This window comes from Opisthocomus hoazin, chromosome 2 (genome assembly GCF_030867145.1).
Source record: "Opisthocomus hoazin isolate bOpiHoa1 chromosome 2, bOpiHoa1.hap1, whole genome shotgun sequence".
Classification (NCBI taxonomy): Eukaryota; Metazoa; Chordata; class Aves; order Opisthocomiformes; family Opisthocomidae; genus Opisthocomus; species Opisthocomus hoazin.
In genome coordinates this window covers 98,836,448-98,858,418 of record NC_134415.1, presented here as the reverse complement: position 1 = coordinate 98,858,418, position 21,971 = coordinate 98,836,448, and the positions used below count along the sequence as shown (strand labels likewise).

The following is a 21,971-nucleotide window of genomic DNA, read 5'->3' as shown; positions in this document are numbered from 1 at the left end:
ACTAAACACAATTGTGAAGCTTTCCTTTACTTTTCTGAAGCCTAATGAAGTTAGGTAGGCAAGAAACTGTCATCTGTTTTCCTTACAAGGACATGACAGAAAGCCTTTGTGGAAATGGAACTGACAGACCAGGAATGAATTTTAACATCTAATGAGGATGTATCCTAATTCTTATTTATGGTTTTCGAGATAAGAAATACTTATCATTAAAAAATATGTTGAAAATGCCACCATTGTTAGTATAAGATTTCTAGAGTAAGTAATACCTTGGGTGACAACTGTATTTCATGGATTCTGGCATGGGACACTTTAATTATATGTGCATATGCAGTAAAAATAATGGACTTTCATACCTTCCTTTTCCCTCTGATCGATACTGAACATCTCCTCTCATCCTCTTCTTACATAACCTGAGTAGTTAGCAAATATACATTAGGCTCTTCCCCATTTACTGCTCTAGTACAGTGACAGTTCATAGTCTCTTCAGATAGCCTATGCCTTCGAACTAGTTCATTTCTTGCATTTTTGGCAGTCTTCTGACAGTAATGCAAGAGTTTATACTGTCTCCTGTACTATACTATACACTGTGCTAACTTAAATGTTCAGATTTTGCATTGTCATCACTACCTAAAGTCATTCTGGTATTTTTCACAAGTATTCAATTTCAGTATAAAACATAATTTCCATCTAATACTTTATTCTAATAGTGACTTATATTTTAGAAAGTGCACTTGCTCCCAGTCTAAAAGACTTTCAATTTAAAAAAAACCCCTTTTTTTAAAAAAAAAGAATATTTCAAAGCAGAATGCAGAATATGTAAATAATGAAATACTACAACCTTGGTGCTAATATTAGAGGAAACATCTGGAACAAATCTCATGAAGAAAGGAATTTTGTATTACTCTTTTTTTTCTTGAAATTTTTCATACTTTACCAACCAAGTTTTCGTAAGCCGAAGTGTCTATCTGTACGTGTTAAGGAGATTTGTATTTCTGAATTATTATACGTATTTCCCAAGAAAAATGTAGAAATAAATATTTTACTGTGGAGTTTCTTAGACTACTTTCTATACAGGAATACAACTAATGCCATTCAACAAACAGAGTACAAGATGCGAAACTTTTGCTGTTATCCATCTTGAGTTATTTTGCATGTTGTTGATAAAGTGCATAGATACATTAAAGTTAAATGAAACACAGCTTGACCCACCAGCAGAGCTTAAAGTAGTATGGTTAACAGTGGGTTTCCCTAGTGTTTGGTATCAAGTCTGAGTGTTTTCAGTATTTCATAAAGACTGAATATAAAGCCACAGGTGACCGAAACAATGATCAGAATGGTAATTCTAAGGATGGGGCAGTCTTGCTGAATGACTGCAGTATCTTGGTGTGCTGTACTGTACTTAAATAATCAAGAGCAAAATCCTACACACCCTGGTTGTAGATGTGCCTGAGAATTTAGAGAGATTAATAGATTAACTAGTTAGATTAGTAGAGAGATTTAGAGAAATTAATGTGACTACAGTGTGAAGCTGGTATGTGAAGGGGGGCACAGATTTTAGGTGTGCAAACAGCAAGTCAAGGGGCAGACAGAAAGTCTGAACTGGAGGACATGAGGTATTTTTATGGCCACATGTAGTACTGAGGGAAACTGTGTACAGCTCAGAGCCTCTTACTTATCAAAAAACCCCTGAAAACTGGAAAGGAAGCAGAGAAAAGCCCCTGACATGAAATACTTTCAGAAGGCAATAACACAAAGAACAAAACAGGTAACAATGGGTGGGAAAGTAAAGTTGAGGAATTCAAATACAAAATTGGGTCTTCCATTTAGTAATCTGTGTAGCCTGAGTTGGCTGAGGAACAATTTTCCATTGAAACAGTCACATGAATATATGCATTGCATTTATCAAAAGGAAGGATTTCTAAATGACACTAATGAATCTCAAGCACTACTGCTGGGACAATTTTCTTCTAAAAGAAAGAATAATAAATGCATAAGTAGAGAAAACAGGCCGCCTCTTGTTCTTAAGAAAAAAAAAACAAAACACCTCTTTTAGAAAGAATCTCTGTCTTTTTTTTTCTAAGGTCCATCTTCTATGCCAGGTGCCATATTTCTAAACCAATATTCCCTTGTATTTGTTGTCTTATAACAGACAGCGTGAAGCGGCTTTGTGTTCTGCCCTTCCTAACACCCCGGGGCCATAGCAGTGGCAGCTTCCTGCAGACGTGAGCATCACTGGAGGAGGGCTTGTTTGTTGTGCTGGTGCGGGTGCCATTCAGGCAGCTTCGAAAGCCCAACTGACTCACTCGAAAGAAGTGAGCATGTTGCTTTTATTTTCACTTTCAGATCTGTCTCCCTAAATTTTGTTGACTTGGTCCAAATGAGATTGTACTTATTCATATGGGAGCCAGCGCTTTCCTCCAGAGCTTGGGCAGCCTTGTTGTCTCCAGGTGAAGACCACTGGATTCACCAAACTCTCTGTAAGCAGGAGCACAAGCCCCTCTTAACAGTTTGCGGACTCAGTGGCGGAAGAAGAAAAGGTCTTGTTATGGTTCTATAGTGGGACGTACAGATCTCCAGAACCTTGCTGTGCTACGATTAATCAGGCTTTGAGTAAAATATCTACCACTGGCTCTCTAACAAGCACCCCACAGACCTCATCTGTCACTGGCTGTTTATATCAAAGTGACCTCAGAGTGATGTACAAGCAGAAGATACTTAGGGAACATTGTATTGAGGATCAAGGAAAATGTCGTACCAGGCTGTCAATGGCTGCAGAGCCAGCTGCCTGTGGGCAGCCTGGCGCTCAGACATCAGTGTCCCCATGCAAAGCACTGCAGTGAGTCCCGTGGCCTGGCAGGATCATGGGTCGGCTCCCTGCTCAGATCGCCAAAGGAAGCAGGAACAGTGGAGCCAAACACGCAGTATTCACCCCTTCCTTTTTAAAATCACTCCGAAAAGTGTTCAGAGAGATCCCATTAGAAGGGTTATGAAGATGCAGAGCTCCTGGGTAGGACCAAAAACTGGAGAGCTGGATTGTTGTTCTGCCCTGGACCAGGTCAGAAAAAATAAACCATATTTAATTTGATAGGTTTTGTTCTTTAATTAACATGTTGAGTGATCATGCTTTATATTCTAATAGCTCTGGTTTCATGTGGGTTCAAAACCGCAGCTAATATGCCTGCTTTTAGTTCATTGCAGCAATTTTGAACAGTAGCAGAATATTTATGAACTCCTACAAACCCTACCGTCAGCTGTAACTCCTTTTTCCTAAAGAAAACTGCAGCTGACAAGCAGCAGCATCAATAGATTGGACATGATAAAAATTCACAGCCATGAAGCAATATGCCAAGTCTGAAGCAGAATAAGATTTCTGGTTTTAGGTACTCACTTTCCTAGTGGCTCAGTTTATTCATCCTCAGTACATGCAGAAAATATCAGCAATTTTTCCATCGGTGCGTAAGTATATGGCATAAGATATATAAACAGATACATCAGTTTCAAAGATTCCTAACTACTGTTTCATATTTGGTATAAATTTACAAATGTTCCTTTCTGAACAGCCTTATGGGGTGGGATGAACAGGGTTTGGAGTTGCTTATCATCTGGTTATTTGCTTAACATTTTATCCCTGTATATGCTCAAAGTAATTATGATTCTTGGATTATGTACCACATAATGATGATTCTTTTATTTCTTTTTCACTAGGTAAAATTGCTATTATTTTTATTATGAAGAAGCCTAATGTAGGAAGCAATAATTTACTTTTAATGTAAATCCTAGTGTGCTTGCGTAGGTGCAATAAAGTTTTTTTAATTTCTGTTTTTCCAAATTCATTCACTGATATAATTTCTGGAATTACTGATTTTTTGCTTCATGAAACAGACAAAAAATATTTGGGACTGAATTAAATGTGTAACTCAGAAATGGCTTTTGTTTGAGTGGTTTTTTTTTAATTAGAATTCAAATTCAAACTGTAGCTGTAATGCAAAAAAAGAAATTAAGCTATTTCAGCTTTTACAAAATGCTATTTTGCTTGCTTTCTCCTTTCTCCTCTCTTGTCTGAAACAGCTTAGTTCAGATTCATTGGCGAGTCTAGCCTTGAACCAGCTTTTTTATGAAATTAGTGTTTTATATGAAAAATAACACCTGCTGCCCACTGGAATACACTGGTACAACATTAGTATAGTCAGTCCTAAGTTAGGTTTAATGTTTACCTGTGCATTTGCAGCATGTTGTTACAGTGAACCAATATAATCACCTGAAGTTGTTTGTGACATTTTTCTTCTAATAGAAGTTACTTAGCTTAGAGGTAATAGTATATAGTAAACAAATTTAATAAAATTAAATATATATTTATAACATACTAAAATTTTAGTTAAAAAACAATACCTCAGCTTATATACCCTGAGGATGTTCTGAATTAAATTCAGATACAGCCAATGAAAACAGAAGCCGTGATGATTAAGTTACCCTCTGTCTTCCTTAACCCTATGGAGTCCTCCTGCTGTGGGCAGAGCCAGACTGACCCTAATCAGACATGTATGTGTATGTGATTTCTTTCCTTATCTCTTCCCTTCTGAAGACAATGTGCCTTTGTTTTTTTTTTTTCTTTTTTTCCATTTTTTCTGCTTGGCTGACATTCTTTAGATATTATTTACTTAAGAATCGTAAGACTCCTGCTTTTCCTGATGCCTTGAAACCTGCAGCAGTCTAAATTCTGCTAGTCTAAATTCTGTGTTCTACAAGTAATTTTGTAAGTTTTCCAAGGCATGAGAATATCTACTCGTTGTGGAGGGCATGAGAGGAACCAGAAGGAACTACCTCCCAACAATTTCCACCTTGAAGTAGTAATGTTTATGCTGGCTGCTTACAGCTTGGTCAGAAGCTCTGATCAGATCCTCAGTTTTTAAGTCTTTTTATTTAGAATCCCTAAGCTGTGTTTTGACTACCAGAGTTAGGGAACTAAACAGCTACAGAAATACTGCACCTCTCCAACTACTAGTCCCAATTCTGGATCTACAGCTAGTTAGTGAAATTGGTGTGGGACTCAAAATTTACTTCTACTGTAAGTATCAGCTAAGGGTTTTGCCTTTCCCCACAGAAATAAAGAGTTATCTCTAGCACTAACAAGAAGTACCTTCTTTAACAATTTACATCTTATTTATATACCTCAAATAGCACCTTCTCTTCAGACTAATATTTGTGTACTTCTTGATTGTTACAGGCATTGTCCAGAAGAGCACCAGCAGTCCAGTGATCACATATAATAATTTTTCTCTCCACAAGTGTTTTACTATTTTTAATAAACTCTTGCTGTTTTAACAAACTGCCAGGTCCTGCCATAGGAACATAACAAAGGTATAGTGGCTGACATTCCTAACTTCACTTTGGTACATACCCAGTGCATACAGCTGTAACATTTCATGCCAATAACAATGTCAGGCCTTGGGGTAATAAGAGAACAGCAGAGGGCGACAACAACAGCAGAAGATGGTCTCACAACTGGCACTTTTTCTCCTGGATTGTTGTACAGTCCCATTTTTAATATCGGGAATAATTTGCTGTCATTACTTTTTAAAAGACCGCCACTTAGAGGCAAATCCAAGCTGACCTCATCATGAACAAAGAGTTATTGAAATCACAGTTTAGCTAGCTGTAATTCTTCCTACAATCTATAGGATTAAATTGTATGGATACGTGTAAGAATTCACATAGTCTAACAGAACAGAGAGACAGGAGCTGGAAAATGCTTACTTATTATTCTAGGTCTGTGAGTCCTATGTGCTGCTCACAACCACAGGAATTAATTCATCTGGAGCCAATTCTGCTCACACAGCAGTTATACCCACATTTAATTCCATTATTTCATGATATTTGATTTACACTAGTGGAGTTGAAAGTATTGTCATTTGTAGGTGATGCTACTCTGATGTCCAGTATTAAACCCACAACGTGAGACAGAATGAGACTTGTCTATTCTTTTGATAGTGGAAAAGAATAATTGAAATGCGCCACACGTACTATATTTAAGTTCTAACTGTGATTGCCAATATAAGGAGTTGTATATTAGCGTTAATGACTTATTTTTGGACAGAATCTGCTACACAGAAAAATTGCTTCTGTATGTCTTTTGGGAACTTGTAATGATTTTTTAAAAATATAAATTACATGGAAGTAAGAAATGGGAACATCTGTTCTATGACCTAAACTCTATACATGTGCTGTCATGTGGCACCAAACCCTTTTCCCAGAGGTAGTTCTTGTGCACCCGGACAATCCTTATGAGATGTTTTACATATGCTAGCATGTGGACGTTTGTATAACCATGTCTTACATCAATGGATTCTGCAGTTATCCTGGGAAATAAACTGCTCTGACTGTAGATAAAACTACCTCAGGGCTCCAGAGTCAGTTCTGGCACAGAGCACTCCAGTTCAGTCAGGCTTTGCAGACCCATTGCTACAGCACTTTCAAAACCTTCATTAAAACTAATGGAACGTTACTTTTGAAACCTAGGATTCCTTGAGCAGATTTTAGTGGAGTTTGCTGCTTATATATCAAGCAAAGAATGATTTTTAAAAACCAGAATTGTATTCTCATTTGCTGAAAGTTGCTTCTAAAATCACAAGGTTTTAGTTTTTAGTTTTTCGAAGTACTTCATTTACTCTGAGATGTGAATTAATACCTAGTTGAAGTAAGCTTTTTGAAGTAACCTTTTTTTTTTTTTTTAATAAAAAGAAAAGATCAAACTTAAATCTATCCTGGAAAATATAAAAATTTTTCCACAAGATCAGTACAGAATGAGTATCTAGCTTCAGCATTGGCTCTTCATGCTACTTAACATACTCTTGATGACTAGATTGAAGCAAATATTACACACTGTACAATTTTTGTAGTCAACATAGGGTTTTTTTCTGAATTTTCTGAACTTATAATCTTTTCTGCCTTATTCCTTTTTTGAAGTTAACTGTTAACCACTTAATTGAATGCGAAATAAGTCTAATATGTTCCTTGACATACTAGTGTTGGAGCCATGGTAGTCTAAGTACATAAGCAAGGTAAGGTTTGTAAATGGCAGTAATAAAATGCCTAGGAGCTTTGAAGTTTGGTACTTCTACTTCAGAGCTGAAAGCTTGCATGCCCACAGTCTGCCTATTTCCCGCCAGTACTTTAGATGTACAAAAAAAAATGCGTTATTTCCGCCCGCAAATGCTTCCTCTGTTCCTCAATACTCACTGTTTTTTATTTTCAGCTTACAATGCATGTTTGCTAGCTGTGACTAGAAATACTCCTTTTATACTTCTGATTCTGATTCCTGATTGGACAATCAGAATATGTACTATTAGGTCTCTAGTGAGCATATTTTAATTTACTGATTCAGAATTTGCTAGAACAGTTCTTTTAGGTAACTAAAAAATTAGAATATTTTCAGAGAGCCAGTACACAAGAGGCAAAAATGTAATTTGAAGCAAATTCAATTTTTTGTTTGAAAATATCTTTGTATAAAAGATATTTTAGTAGTTATTTTACTGAGCTCCCTAGTGAACCCATTCTTTTCCAGCCAATTCTAGACAGCAGAGTAGAAGCAATGGGAGAGATTTATAGGTTATCTGTGGGCAGATGTGCAAGTAGCTCTGCAGAGAATTCAAAAAATGTTCAGAGCTAGGAGTAGCATAATGAGATTCCAGTCTTAAGTCTCTCTTAGAGAGCCATGATGCACATCCTAGTTGTAGGTCTCCACCTGTTGAGAGAAAGTCTGTTTGCAGTAAGTAAAACACCACTAGTTGCAGACTTCTTCATGAAAGGTATACTAGTTTATCAATATCCATAAGCAGTGGCTCATTCTGAGAAGGCGTATACATAAGTTGCAGTCAAGAGTTCCCAGCTTAATGAGTATCGCAAACTCCATAGTTCTAAGTGCAGAACTGAATATCTTCACTAAAAAATCCCTGCTTGCAATCTCCAGACATTCATATATTTTGACTATTGGTATCATTTCTTCAAATGATGGACTATCATGAGCTAAGACAGATTTCAGGTAACCACGTTGCATATTACGCTAACAAGATGAGTTACGTGAGATGTATCTTGTGCAGCCATCAGGGATTAGATGTTTTTTAATGATCCTTATTATTGACATCTGTAGGGAAAGCAGACACAATTCTCCTTAGAGTACACTTCCATTAATAATTCTGGAGGTCAAAAGGTATAGATTGTTGCAGTAATATTTGCAGGAAATCCATGAGGATTTTAAAAGCAATTATTCAAGTATCTGACATCATGTAGGGATGTAGAAATAATGAGGATACTAAAATCAGTTACTTTGATGCTTATTGATGAAAGACAGGCATGCCCTTCCACCTCTGAGGATGATACCACTTTAGTAGTGCTATTCCCATCGTTCTCCGTAATATGAGTATCAATGTCATGTTGACTAGATTGTGTTTTATATTGCTTTCTAATTTAATCAGAGAACTGGACCAGGAGGCATTTTGCCCTGACTGAGTAGAAATCTCTGTCGCAGCTACAGAACAGCATTTTTTAAAGTTTTAAAAAATATGTACATTGCAAAAAAAGCCGAGTATACCGATGGCCCTCAGAGTAATCTGTGTATTTAGTAGACCTATAGAGCATCATTATCATAGTCTCACTACTTCTAATGGATTTGTGTTCTCAACCAAGTAAAGTGCTGTCGTTCCTGTATTAAGAATAGTACGTTATGATCAGATAGATTATGCCCGTCAAATACCTCTGCTCTTAGCTCCATTTTTCTGCTGTAATTTTTTTTAGTTTGGCATTACGTATTTGATGTTAAGTAGGAGAGAAATCTTGCGCTTCTGCTATTCTTTAGTTCAGGCTTCAGGGTGAACTTCTGTAAGAGGTGGTTGACAAACTATGCATTGCTTAGCTCAGATCTGCAGTTGAGCAGTTCATTTGCTTTTACAGAGGCGTTGCATAGGCAACACCTGTCAAATAAGCTGACCATGTGGTCCTCTCTGACGCTAATGGGCCACAGAGGTAGGAAGGATGTGTTAGCAGATGACCTCAGATATTTTTTCTGAGTGGGGGTTATGCAGTAAGAGTGAAGGAGAATGCTGCTTGTGTGTTCCCAGGCAAAGTGACATCTGTGTCCTTAAAGCCATTAAAAGAATTTCTGATTCTGACCCTGAAATGAGAATCTCAGAGACCTAGAAAAATGTGCTTTTACTAAATGCAGGGAAAACATCTAATGGATTTTCAAAACATCCTGAAAAATCTAGGTCCAAGTGATTTTCTTTGATAGTTTTTGGGTAAATCTCTTATGCGCTTTTCTACTAAAAATCCTGTGCATGTATTTCTGAAGGAAGGGTTTCGTTATTGTGAAAATTTGCTCTGAGGTTTAAATTTTGAATCACTGATTTTCCTTTCATTTATCATGTTTTCCCATTAAGGTAATTCTGTTGACTAGAAAAGAGTTATTTATGAGTCATATTTATAAGGCATCAGGTGTCACCATAAGAATTCAGAGAGAATTTTTGTCACCATAAGAGACCTTTTAAGTGGTTGCAGGTCCATTCCAACACTCTGCCTGTCAGGGGGCTGTGCCATACACGCATTTCCCAGGTTGAACTGGGTGGAGTAGTATGTTTGAAATTGTACACGTGTGATCATTAACCTGCCAGTGATAGCTTGCAAAGCCTGCATATCCTTGCACACAGGTTACCTAAACCTCATAGCTTAGGTTAGATCTATGGTTTTGGAAAAAACTTTGTAGACCACGTCCTCAGCTTGACAAAATTTGGCCTCTCTGAGTGGAACCAGGCCAACTTACAGCAGCCAAGGGTCTCTTCTCTTCTCTTCTCTTCTCTTCTCTTCTCTTCTCTTCTCTTCTCTTCTCTTCTCTTCTCTTCTCTTCTCTTCTCTTCTCTTCTCTTCTCTTCTCTTCTCTTCTCTTCTCTTCTCTTCTCTTCTCTTCTCTTCTCTTCTCTTCTCTTCTCTTCTCTTCTCTTCTCTTCTCTTCTCTTCTCTTCTCTTCTCTTCTCTTCTCTTCTCTCTCTCTCCTCTCCTCTCCTCTCCTCTCCTCTCCTCTCCTCTCCTCTCCTCTCCTCTCCTCTCCTCTCCTCTCCTCTCCTCTCCTCTCCTCTCCTCTCCTCTCCTCTCCTCTCCTCTCCTCTCCTCTCCTCTCCTCTCCTCTCCTCTCCTCTCCTCTCCTCTCCTCCCCTCCCCTCCCCTCCCCTCCCCTCCCTTGCCCTCCCCTCCTTTTGTACTGGATGTGCAAAATTCACATCCAGTGACACTTCCTCTATTTTTGTTACTCTTTTGTAAAAACAATTTAGGAGACTTAAACAAAGAAAAAAATGCTCTTAAAAAGGCATGCACAATAATTTAGCTTCACCTACAAGCTTTACCATTCTAAAAAAAACCCCACACTCAGTTTAACTGTGCTTATTGAGTAGAGTTTGCAGTACCTATTATTTAAAACATTGATTCTTGTTCCTTTTTTAATACAGCTTCAGAATCCTTCACAGACTGTAAACTTCCCTGTCATAAATTCATAGGTAATTCATCTCAAACTTTAATGAATGCTGTGATCATTTAGAAAAGATTAGGCAACCATCTGCAGTAATGTCTGCGGCAGATAGTTGCAGGGCAAGGAAATAGTCTAGATGTCCTTGTTAATCCTGCTTTCTACAATTACCTTTACTTACTTTTCAGTGTTTCTAGAACAGAAAAGAAAGAGAATGAAGTTATTGAATTCAAGAATAGCGTAGAAAATTACAGTTTATCCTCAGTCATCTTCTCTTGAGTTGTAAATGTATAGAGCAGTAAAGAGGCACATACTAGCCTGTGTGTAATATCTAGGTAACTTGCTGCAGTATTCAGTAAAAAGAGATTGCTTATATAAAAATGCTGCTGTTCTGAAATAACTACTGCACTGGCTAACCATATCAGTAATTCAATTAATTGAATATATGACAAAAGCAAAACACTTAATGCAGAAGTAAAATAGTATGAAATGTAAAACAGCAATGAACATACCAAACTATTATTATGCTACTATGATTTAAATTTTTAAAGGCTACACATGAATAAGTTATCATATTCGAAACATTAAAATGATGAGAATACTACAAAAGAATGTATTAAAGGTCTTTCATTAAGAAAAAAATCCAAAATAAATAAAGGTAATCCCCTGTGTTTTCATTCTTTAATGTGTTATTACGTCCATGAATCTCTTGAGAGAACAGGGAATATGAGAGAATAATGTACTGCTGAATATAGAGGTTTTTTAATGTTAAACTCAATAATATAAATTTCCTTTATCTGTTGTATTATTTTTATTTGAATACAATCATTTTTGGATGGATTGCTAGGGAAATATTTGAATGGGAAAAATGTGAACTACGAAGCGTCTTCTGCATACCGGTCATGATAATTACAGAATATGTTAGATTTAGTAGAGAAATAAACAGGTAAATCTGCAGTTTGGGCTTTCATTCTCCCCTCCTTTTCCTCTTTGCTTAGTTATAATTCTGCAAAGCACATGTGAAAACACACTACCTGCTGTGGTGACATTTTGCATTCATTTTGAATAGGTATGAGTCATTTCAATAGATTCAAATGCTCAGTTTCTCCTGCCTAGGTATAAGATGATGAGCAACTGGGCCCAGAAAGGCAAGTAATAGAGCTTGCACAGTTTCAACATTCTGTGCACATGCAAAGTGAATACATATTACATCTTTATGTGATTATTCGCTGACGAAATCTGTAACCAGGAATAAACAGGTTCAGATCCCACCAGAGGTAATGGCTGGCCAAGGGAGTCACTGCCGAGATGCACAGAGAGACAGCAGATTTCCTTGCACGAGAAAACGTAGCTCCTCAGGATTTGTCTTGTAATTTATATTTTAATTGAGTAATATTTTGTTTGTTATATTATTAAAAATAGCAGCAGTAATATTAATCTGACATTATTTCCTAGGAGGAAATGGATCTCCCTAGAGACAAACACAAACTAATTATGTATATACAATATGTTGACTGTTTAGAATACATAATTATGTTCCCTAATTTTCTGAAAGATGAAAGAGTGCATACGTATATGTATTAGTATATCTCTGCATGCAAGAGAAAGGAAATCTTGTATCTAATTTCCTGCAAATGTTGACCTATCTTTTTCTTTTACCTGATAAAAAGCAAGAGTGTATTATAATAAAAAAAAAGACTTTGTTAGTACAAATACTATTGCCTCTCCTATTTCCACTACTATTAAAATCCTTTCCATGTTTTAATGAGTAATAGGATATCTTTCTCACTGTGTTCATGAATACAGCTCAGTTCAAATCTTAATTCACTCTAGTGAAAGAAATTATTCCATTCAGTTTTAAACTGGTCAAAGCTCTTCTATACTATTTTGGAGAGCCAAAAGAGGACTTTTTATGGGACCAGGAACTACGTAGGAAGCAGGGAAAGACTGTTTTAAGAACATTTTCCACATTTGCTAAGTAGACGTTCTCATGGAAATATAATTCAGCTAATAGCTGTCTTACCCTTTTGGCAACTTGCCTGCCTGCTGAGGAAATATCATTTTAAAGGCGCTCCCATATAAAGCCATAGCTTAAATCTGTACTGCAGAGTGATGATATTCACTGATGCTGTGAAGCTCTGTGCCCTGCCAATGCAGCATTTGAGAACAAGTGCTTCCTTGTCGGGCCTGGGTGCCCTGTTACAGAGAAGCAAGGCTGGAGACAGGGAAGGGAGTGCTCCTGGGATTTGCTTCTCTTTTGTCACAGGGTTTACTGTAAGGGAAAAGCAACTGCAGCTCACGTTTTATTTGGTTTCAGTGTTTTGAAAAAAACAAACCCAAAACCAAAAAACCTTCAGTCCTGTGAATGGAAAGAAGTGATTTCATATATATATATATATATGAGAGATAATTTTATAGTAAAAAAGATACAGAACGTCCCAGCTTCTCAAATCAATCAAAAATTGTGCTTGTAAGTGAACACACATTCTGCCATCTAGTGACCAGAAAAAATTGTACTGACCAGCTGCAAGTCTGATGAGAAACCCCGAGTACTGCTACTACTGCATATTGCACTAGTGTCTTTGTGGGGAAAACTGTAGAATGGACTACGAAGAAATTAAGTGCAGGAAATCTTTTCAAGCTCCTGGAAGTCTGAAATTAATCAGGTCTATTGAAATTAGTTAATAGCTCAATCCAAAAATTAATTTAAACAAATTGGTTCTTTATATATTTCTGTAGTTGCCTTCTTTCTTCCTTTCGCCCTCTGCACTCCCTCCTTCCCCTTCACCTGGGACTTGCATCAGCATTTTGCATAATTTCTGGGAAAAACGTTTGTGTGTTGGCACAGAGAGGATGCCACGTTACCGCACGTGAGACAGTTTTGCATTAATGCACATTCTGGCTTCAAGGCCTTTAATATTCATTCCGTAGTCAAGAGTAATTGAAAACACTCATTTGACTATTTACAGTTCAGGAGTGAGTAGGATAGTATGAAGCAGACTTCTGGAGTGCTGTGGGTGAGAGAAGAAAATGACAGTCACTCTGGGGAATCGATTGCCTCTTCTTGCTTTTAAGGTTCTGATCAGCCTTCAGGGAGCTGCTCACCATCTCGCTTTCCAGGAGGTTCGGTACAAGCTACGGATGCTCAGCAGCTCTCAGAGACTGCTATACATTTTACATGCCCTGAAGGGGTAACCCGAAAGGTGTCAGAATCACTTTTTTTTAGTTCAACAGTTCGTTCACACTGTCATCACAAACTATTATGCTGAAAAAAGATTTTTTTATTAACGCCAGTGTGTTCTAGGCCATTAATAGCACAATTCATAGTAGATGGTACACCTATAAACAAATCAAGACATTTGTACTGTGAAGTTCTTACAAAATGTGGCATAAAAATAGCAATAAGAGCAAACCAACATGGTGTATAATGTCATCTGATGACTAGGATATATGTGTAGCAGTCTTACATATATGATTAAAGAGCCGAGGCATAAAATCTGTTGGACATGTACTTTAGCTTTAGTGATCTTTCACTTGTCAAAAGGCAAAGACTAGCCATGGGTGAGTAGAACCTTGCAAAGTCGGTATTTTTCTTTTGTATTGCTCAGTCTTCCTGCCTTGCATTTTTATACTGTTAACAGATGTTTTTTCTTCTTTATTCCTACAGAGAGCACATGGCACCTCTCTTCTCTCCTAAAAATGTACACCTACATTGGCCGCAAGATTTTAGCTTCTCCTTTAAAAATTAAAAAGGTTACTCAATAGGAATAAAAATTCCCATAACATAACATAAAAATAAAGGTAAAGCCAATGGGACTACAGATAAGAGTTGTTGTAAATAATACTCACCTGTAAACTTTGGAATTTCAGAAATCATTGTGTTTTTTTTTTCACTCCTAGAGGGCATGGAACTATATTACATGCTTCAGAGTTATATGTAAAATGAAATGATAAATCACATCCATGTTAAGATATATGCAGTGCTAAAACACTTTCAAGTATTGATCCATTGTGTACAGCTGAGGAGAGAAAGAATATGCATCTTATTTCAGGAAACTTATTTATTGTATTTCCATAGCCACCAAAGGACTACTGACAGCAGGATAAATTCTTTTAACAGATAACTAAACCTGAATTTTTCTACCACAAATGTTTGGAATATGTTATGATTTGTTATAAGTCATGGTCTGCTTAAAAAGATCCATTCAATGTTCCCCATAATACTATTTGTTATTTATGTTTTGAGGTATTTGTTTACGAGTTAAATTCTCATGCAGATAGGCTGTAGCATTAACAATGTAATAAAAAGTGTTAAAACCCTTTCATGTTTCCAGGCCTAACTTAGAGTCACATTGGCGATTTCTGGATCAGGCCAGGTACCTGTTTGCTGCTGAAAAGACTTGTTGTCCCTCTTTATTTAATGAAACAATCTGATTAGTATTAATGTTTGACAAAATAAAAGCAGAGGAGGACTGTCCTGTTTCACCCAAGAGAAAATGAGGACAGACATAACCAAAAAATTCTGTTCAGAAACTGATGTCTGCAAAAAATACCTTCTTCTGGGTTAGAGAACTTATTTTCAGCAGTAAAAACTTGGTAAGAAGAGTGAGAATGAGAAAAACTCCTTTACTCAGATTCTCATTTCAAACATCCAATATTATATCCCAGACATCAGGTCCTGAATCATGCTGAATTGACCTTGCAAGACACCTCTATGCCAGATACTCTCCAGAGTAAGATATTTCCTATCATCTTTCTCACACCAGCAGGTCCTTGAAACTACTGTGATATTTAGTCATACTTTAGGCTGACTTGGGTTAAAATGCTTTCCCAGCCCAGAAAGCATTTAAGTACTTCTCCTCTGTGAAGCATTGAGGGAAAACAAATGCATAACTGGTTCATCTTCTACTTTTCTTATTTAGCTAGGATCTGAAATTGTAGGAAAGTTTTATTCTATTTAGTGTTTATTGTAAACTATGGCAGTCACTTAAGTAAGATATTTTACTATAAAATGCTTCGTAAAAAATGAATTACTGTTGAGCTTCTTAGATTAAACAATTTTGAGAGAACAGTTTGTACTTATATGCAGAAACTGGACACTTCTGATTCCATTACGAAAATGTACTTGACCCTTATTTTTCTTCTCTTATGAGGCCTGAATTTTAATGAGGTTGTAAAGTCCTCACCCGTGCTCATACACTGCATTTCCTGGTACCGCTTTTGTTCTTATGCGGCATTTGGTTAAATACTTTAGCTGAATATGAAAAAGAGAGCATGGCATAAGTCTGGTTTCATTTTTTGACAAAACTTATAAAAATATTTTGATCTTTGTTATGAAACATCTTTCATATATGTTTACATACTATATGAATGCTTCATATATCAAAGGGAGCTTAGTTGAAGAGTGCATCTCAAAGACCATCAGCAATAGTTGAAGTGAATTGAAAGTGTTAATTGAAAATGTGTTGTTGCTAAGTGGAAAAATGAAAAAGTCGAGGCATAATTAGATCCTGCATCAACAACTTGTATTTACTCTGCTTGGTGATATTCGTGAGTAACTCCATCATTGTGCATGGAGCTACACTGGATAGAAGCCACAACCCTGAAAACTGGTCTCCCAGACTTTGCTTTGCCTCTTCCCCAGAGGTGTCTGTCCTGCAGGACACTGCATGTGCCTGAGCCCAGCACAGGATGCTGCGGGGCTGGGACCGGATCATTCACCACCTCCCTGTATGCCTCTGGAAAGCCTTCCCCTAGCAAAGTTCTCCCATTAATGCACTCTGTTTGTAACTTAAAAAAGCAGAATTAAGTCTTCTGCAAAAATGGTGCCATATCCCCTAAATTGCCTGACAAGCAGACAGTGTACAAAACTGAGAGCAAACATGCTTTGCTTTCACAGCCTCATCAGGGGAAAAGCGATGTGAAGTCTCTTGTCCTTCACCGTGTTGTTAATTATAGTCTAAATGGTCATCTGTACCGCGCCTTGTAAAAACTGTAAAAGTATCATTCTAATCTTAATTTGCATTAAAGTATTGATTGTAAAACTTTAATTATAGTGAGAGATTTCCCTCAGAATAAAAAACTATCTAAAATCAGAGGAGCTGTAGAAGAGGTGTATTTTGTAAAAATATATTCATAAAATTTTATAACACACGTTATCTATGCACATACATATATGTATATATATTATATATGTATGTATATACAATGTAATTATCTTTTATATGTACTTCTGGTATATTAAGAATGTTGAATGTTTAATTCTCAAAATGTATTTTATTAGATTTTCAAATATTCTCTTTAGAATGCAAACTGCATTGCTGTTCTCAAATTAATAATTAAATTTGTATTTTAAGTGGTAACATTAATGAATATTTATGAAAAGAAACACTAATTTGGAGATATATATTAATTATTTACTAGAACGGAAAAAGGACCTCGCTCTGCTGATTGACCCCTTAGCAATGTATTCACCTTTTATTATTTCTTAAAACAGAAATTTAAGTATGTTTACTTTAATGACTAATCAAGACAGTGTGTTTGAAAATAGTATTTATTAGTAGCATTTATATCTTATATAATGTTTTGCGTCTTTTGAGGCAGGAAGGTAAGTTTTATTATGTTCATGACTTTACAAATTGGGGACAATTTTGAATTTTGCGTTTGCAAGGTAACCTTCCAGCAGAAAGGTATTTTTTAATGTTTATATTCCTAGTGCTTCCGATACCTTCTGCCTCATCAGAAACTTTATATCGTTCTAGTTGAAATAGTTTTAATGTTAATCCATGGTTCCCAGCACGTGCTTGCTAAATTAGAGTCCTGAGAGCAGTGTGTGCTTGGGAGGACCAGAGGGAGCTGTGCTGCAGATGCAACAGTCCCCCTCGAAGTGCAAAGGATCCTCCTCATTTCATCACAGAAAGGAAAAATGGAGTCTGAGGTAGAAGGTGGGAGGTTTGCACAGGACCAGAGAAGGAAAATGACAGCAGTGGTAGGATGAAGAATGAAGCACTCTTGTCTCCCACACTCTGGGCCTTTACGTCATTGATTTTTACATAGATTTCCCTATTAATGGAGACTTCTTTTTAAATATTGAGGGTGAGATATAACCTATAGTCTTTATAATGGAGAGGTTTCAGAAAGGAAACAGTTCACAAGCACTTGTTCTGCTGGATTCAGCCTAAAAAAAAAGCAGTTCCTTGGCTAAATTATTATTATTCCACATTGCCGCCATTCCCAAAGCTGACTCGTTATCTCTGTTGAAGGCTTCATCAGCCTGAAAGATGAGTGCAGAAGTAGAAGTCCTCTGGAGGAGCAGCAGGCTCTGCTGTAGAACAGCAATGTCTAACACTGTCACAGTCATTTTCTGGTGTGGTTTGCACTGATTCAAAATATAGGAATAAAATATCTGCATTTGAATAATTGTTTTTGTCCCATGTCATACAGCTGATTTATAGTATATGTCACTACAATGAATGTTGGTTCATACAATAAAATAATGTTTGAAAATCTGCAGACACAAATTTAAGTATTTATTAAAAGCTGAGCGTAGCAAAGTTGAGTTGATGTTAACTGCCATGATCACTTGCCTGACTCTTACCAGCAACTTCCAGGTATGTTTAGGAACATATTGCATGAGACAGTATATAACTTTTGAGAAATGTCTACACACAAGCTTTCATAAACCTTTATTCTGTCTTTAGAATTTGGAATGATGGGAGATCATACAATTAAAAGTCAGCGACCTCGATCTGTTCATGAGAAAAGGGTCCCTCAGGAACAAGCTGATGCTGCTAAATTTATGGCACAAACTGGTAATACATCAGTTACATTTTTCTATTTACTGTTGTTAATTTTAGCAAAACCACTGCATGTTCCATAATCTTTTGCTGCATATTTGTCAGTTTTCTAAGCTGATACTTTTTTTGAATCATTTATTTTTTTTTCACCAGTTAAAGTCCATAAATAAAGTAGCTGAGAATTAGGTAGATCATACAAAACCATGCACTGTGAATGTGGATACTGAATCGTGTAGCGTAAGCATGAATTTCTTTAGCAGTAAAAGCAGTCTCACATGTACAAGACACAGAACAGCTTACTGTGACATATTAACTTTTTTTCAAAGAAGATGTTAAGAACATACTTCAGAATTTCTTTCTAAATAGACTGAGGTCTAATCCCAGCTTTAGGTGTTTATCAAATTAATTAATTATTAGGGTGATTTTAATGTGCATCCATTCAGCATTTACTATCTTTGGCCCAACACAGTGCTCTGTTCTCTAGTTTCCAGATTCATAATTGCTAAATGAAATTGGCCCTAAGTAGTTTTTAATTGGATGTGCAAATTGTCTAAGTTTTTAATCTAAACCATATTTTCTAATTTTCTTTGAGCAACTTCATCTTCTTTAGATAAAGATACCAAAATAATCTTGCAAACCTAGAGCTGAAGTAATTACAAAAAAAAAAAAAAAAAAAAAATCCTGTTTACCAGCAGTTACCACAGCTGCCCCTGAGGTCAATGATAAATTTTCTGTGATGAGTTGAATTAAGCTCTCATACACCATATCTACTATCCATTTTGACATCAGTAATGAACTGTGTATCTGTTGGTAAAATCTAACTCTTTAGTGGTTCCCTACACACTCCATTCCAGTAAGTTACTGTGTTGAAAATCTTGTGCCCCATAATTATTGTATGGATTTGAAACAACTTACTCTGTATTCCATAGTTACTAACCTAGAAAATATGCCTGCATCAGTCATACATAATGCTTCCAGTTTATATTCACTTTAGTAAAAGAGCTATAACTGCTTCTGGTTATGTTGCATGTTGACTTCCTTTGTAATAGGGTGCTTTACTGAAGAGATTTGTGGGAATCAATATATTAAGTAGTCTAAATACATGTATAGCTGATCAGCGTAGATCTGTCTGGTAAACAATTTAGAAGGGTAAAAAGTCTGTTTCCCTCCTATTAATCTATAGGACTACTTTTATGGCTAACTCCCAGTTGATAGTACTGTAAGAAAATGTAGTGGAAGAAGGGTGCCTGGAAGCCTCTTGGTCTCCATGCAGTTTTTGTTTAGGCAAGTAGAACTTACAACTTACATACCTAGCTCAGACGTATAACGTTAGTTGCTTACTACATAGAATAACACTTTGCTTTTATGCTGCTTCTTGAATTCATACAATTACTCCAAAAAAATAAGTAAGATGATCTGTTTCATTTCCTCACATAAATCCCTAAAATTTTCATATTATCAGGTAAAACTTGATTTCATAATTCCTAGTCATACATTGCAATGCATCTATTATGGGTGTTAGAGAGCTGGATTATAAATGCAGCACTTACACCATCACCTTCTGATAGATTGTGTGTGTGGAGTGGGAGATGAAAGTTCAAATTATACAGGCTTGGTTCTCAAGGTCCTGTTCTGAAAGCATGTGAGATGTATCAGCAAAGCACATAAATTTACACGCCCAACTTTGAAGAAATCTATATTTTACATATTGCAGGTTAACACATTTTAAGTAATACTGCGCTCTTTTTGGACATACTTACTAATTTTCATCTCTTCTTCATTTTGATTTTCCTTTGTAGTGATCATTGCATACTCTTCACCTCTAATGCATTCATTTTCTTGTGATATAATTAATGTGATACCTTCTTAAACTGATTCATAAAGTTTTTTCTAACATATCTGTCTCATGAATTTACCCATGTACTAAGAAGTCTAATAGCCTTTGAAGTAAATGGATACTGAGTTTACAAGGTTTCTTATATTTTAAGACTGTTGAATATTTTATTTTGTGTAATAATAAAACAGATGCAAAATGTTTGTATGGTTTAAAAAGGCAGAGAGACAGGAATAGAGAATTGTCCTGGTAAAGATTTATGAAAAGCATTTGATACTGTTAGAATAGTGGACTTAATCCAATGAATTTTGCTGGTAATTGAAGTGTTTTAATATGTGGTATTAAAATATGCATTTTTTTTGTTTGTCTGTGAGTGATATGAGGCAGAAAAACATTTTATATTAAAAAAATATTGTGTGAATAATTTATTGTCCTATATTTGTCATTTTATGTGTTTGGACTGATCCTTCCTTAGGTGTTATGGGATTTAGAGAGTATAATACAGGTAAGTGTTACACAGATCAATGAGGCGTTCCATACAGTAAGTTATGTTTCCTCTTACATGTCAAGCAGCAGGGGAGAAAAAGGGCTTGATAGCTTGCCAATAGTTAATTTGAGATTGCAGGTTTAATACTACAGATATAAAAAATTAAGAGTTCTCAAGGAACTGAAAACTAGAAGGAAAATAAAATGTAGTCCTTATGAAATTTTCATTTCAGAAAAGAATAAAATGGAAATGAGATAAAACAATGGAAGATGCATTTGCAGATTACATAGGCAATTTAGGCTTATTCTAGAAAATAAAGAAGTCTTTATTTGCTTAAATTAAAAATGATTAAGGTATGTTATGTCTGTGAACATGTTTCCCTCCTTCACAATATTTTAAAATAAGTAATAATCATGTGGACAGCAGTACAAAATACTCTGTATAATTAAAAATTACCAGAAAGTTATAGTGAATTGTGCAAAAGGAAACAAAGCAGCTGGTGAGATAAATTTGTACTTTATTGTCTCTGATTTAATTTATTTGCACCATACATGATGTTAGTGTGGAGGATCTTGCTCCAGCAAATGTTCAAGCCTGCTCTCATTTGTGTATGTTGAAGTATATTGCTATGTTCTGCCTTTTGTGAATTGACAGTACATATATGCTCAGAACTTTTAATTATTAATATTAATTTTAAAATTCACTCAGTACAATCACACTTCTTAGTATCATGTTACTGCTATTTTTCTTCATATTCCAAGGGTTAAGAGCAACTTTTTATCACTTTAAAGTGTCTGAAAATTTTAATTTTTAATACTTCATTTCTGTACTGTATTAGCTATGCACTGTCACCATGTCTGTGTTGGATAGTGGATAATTTACACTGAGTATATATGACTGTTTTCATAATGAGGAACATCTTGAGAAACATAGATTTTACTTTTTCTGCTGTTTGACCTTTAATCTAAACCAATTTAATAAAGTCAAACTTCAAACATGTAGGAAAAGGCAAAAAATATTAGCCTAGAAACCACAGTAATACAAGGGTTTTTACCGTGTACATAGGGCTTATAGTACATATTGTATAATTTTTACTGTCTGCCTAGATATTAGCTATATTTACCATATTATATTGTCTGACCTGAGCTTAAGCCATGTAACAACCTAATCAAAATGCTAAATTCGTATCAGAGAAATGAGTAAAACAATAATATGATTAAGGTTCTCATTTTTTCAGCTGACAAATAAAGAAAATTACTACAAAATCACTTTGGCGAATTTTTGTATGTAGAAAATCTCATCATTTTGTCCTTGTCCATAGAAATTGCTAGAATTGTATATAATTTT

The 21,971-nt window shown here is 35.9% G+C and overlaps 1 protein-coding gene across 8 annotated transcripts in view; it reads left to right on the top strand.

Moving 5' to 3' along the window:
• The window catches only part of ADGRB3 (adhesion G protein-coupled receptor B3), a 474,460-nt gene that overhangs the window by 172,313 nt on the left and 280,176 nt on the right, over positions 1-21,971 (top strand). For 6 of the 8 annotated variants that reach the window (XM_075414589.1, XM_075414591.1, XM_075414590.1 and 3 more), the window contains 2 exons: positions 18,208-18,318; positions 20,613-20,642. The exons of 1 other annotated variant lie outside the window; for it this stretch is intronic. In XM_075414589.1, coding sequence (XP_075270704.1) covers positions 18,208-18,318; positions 20,613-20,642 — 141 coding nt within the window. The remainder of the gene's footprint in view (positions 1-18,207; positions 18,319-20,612; positions 20,643-21,971) is intronic. One more of the 8 variants, XM_075414594.1, reaches the window with a different exon arrangement.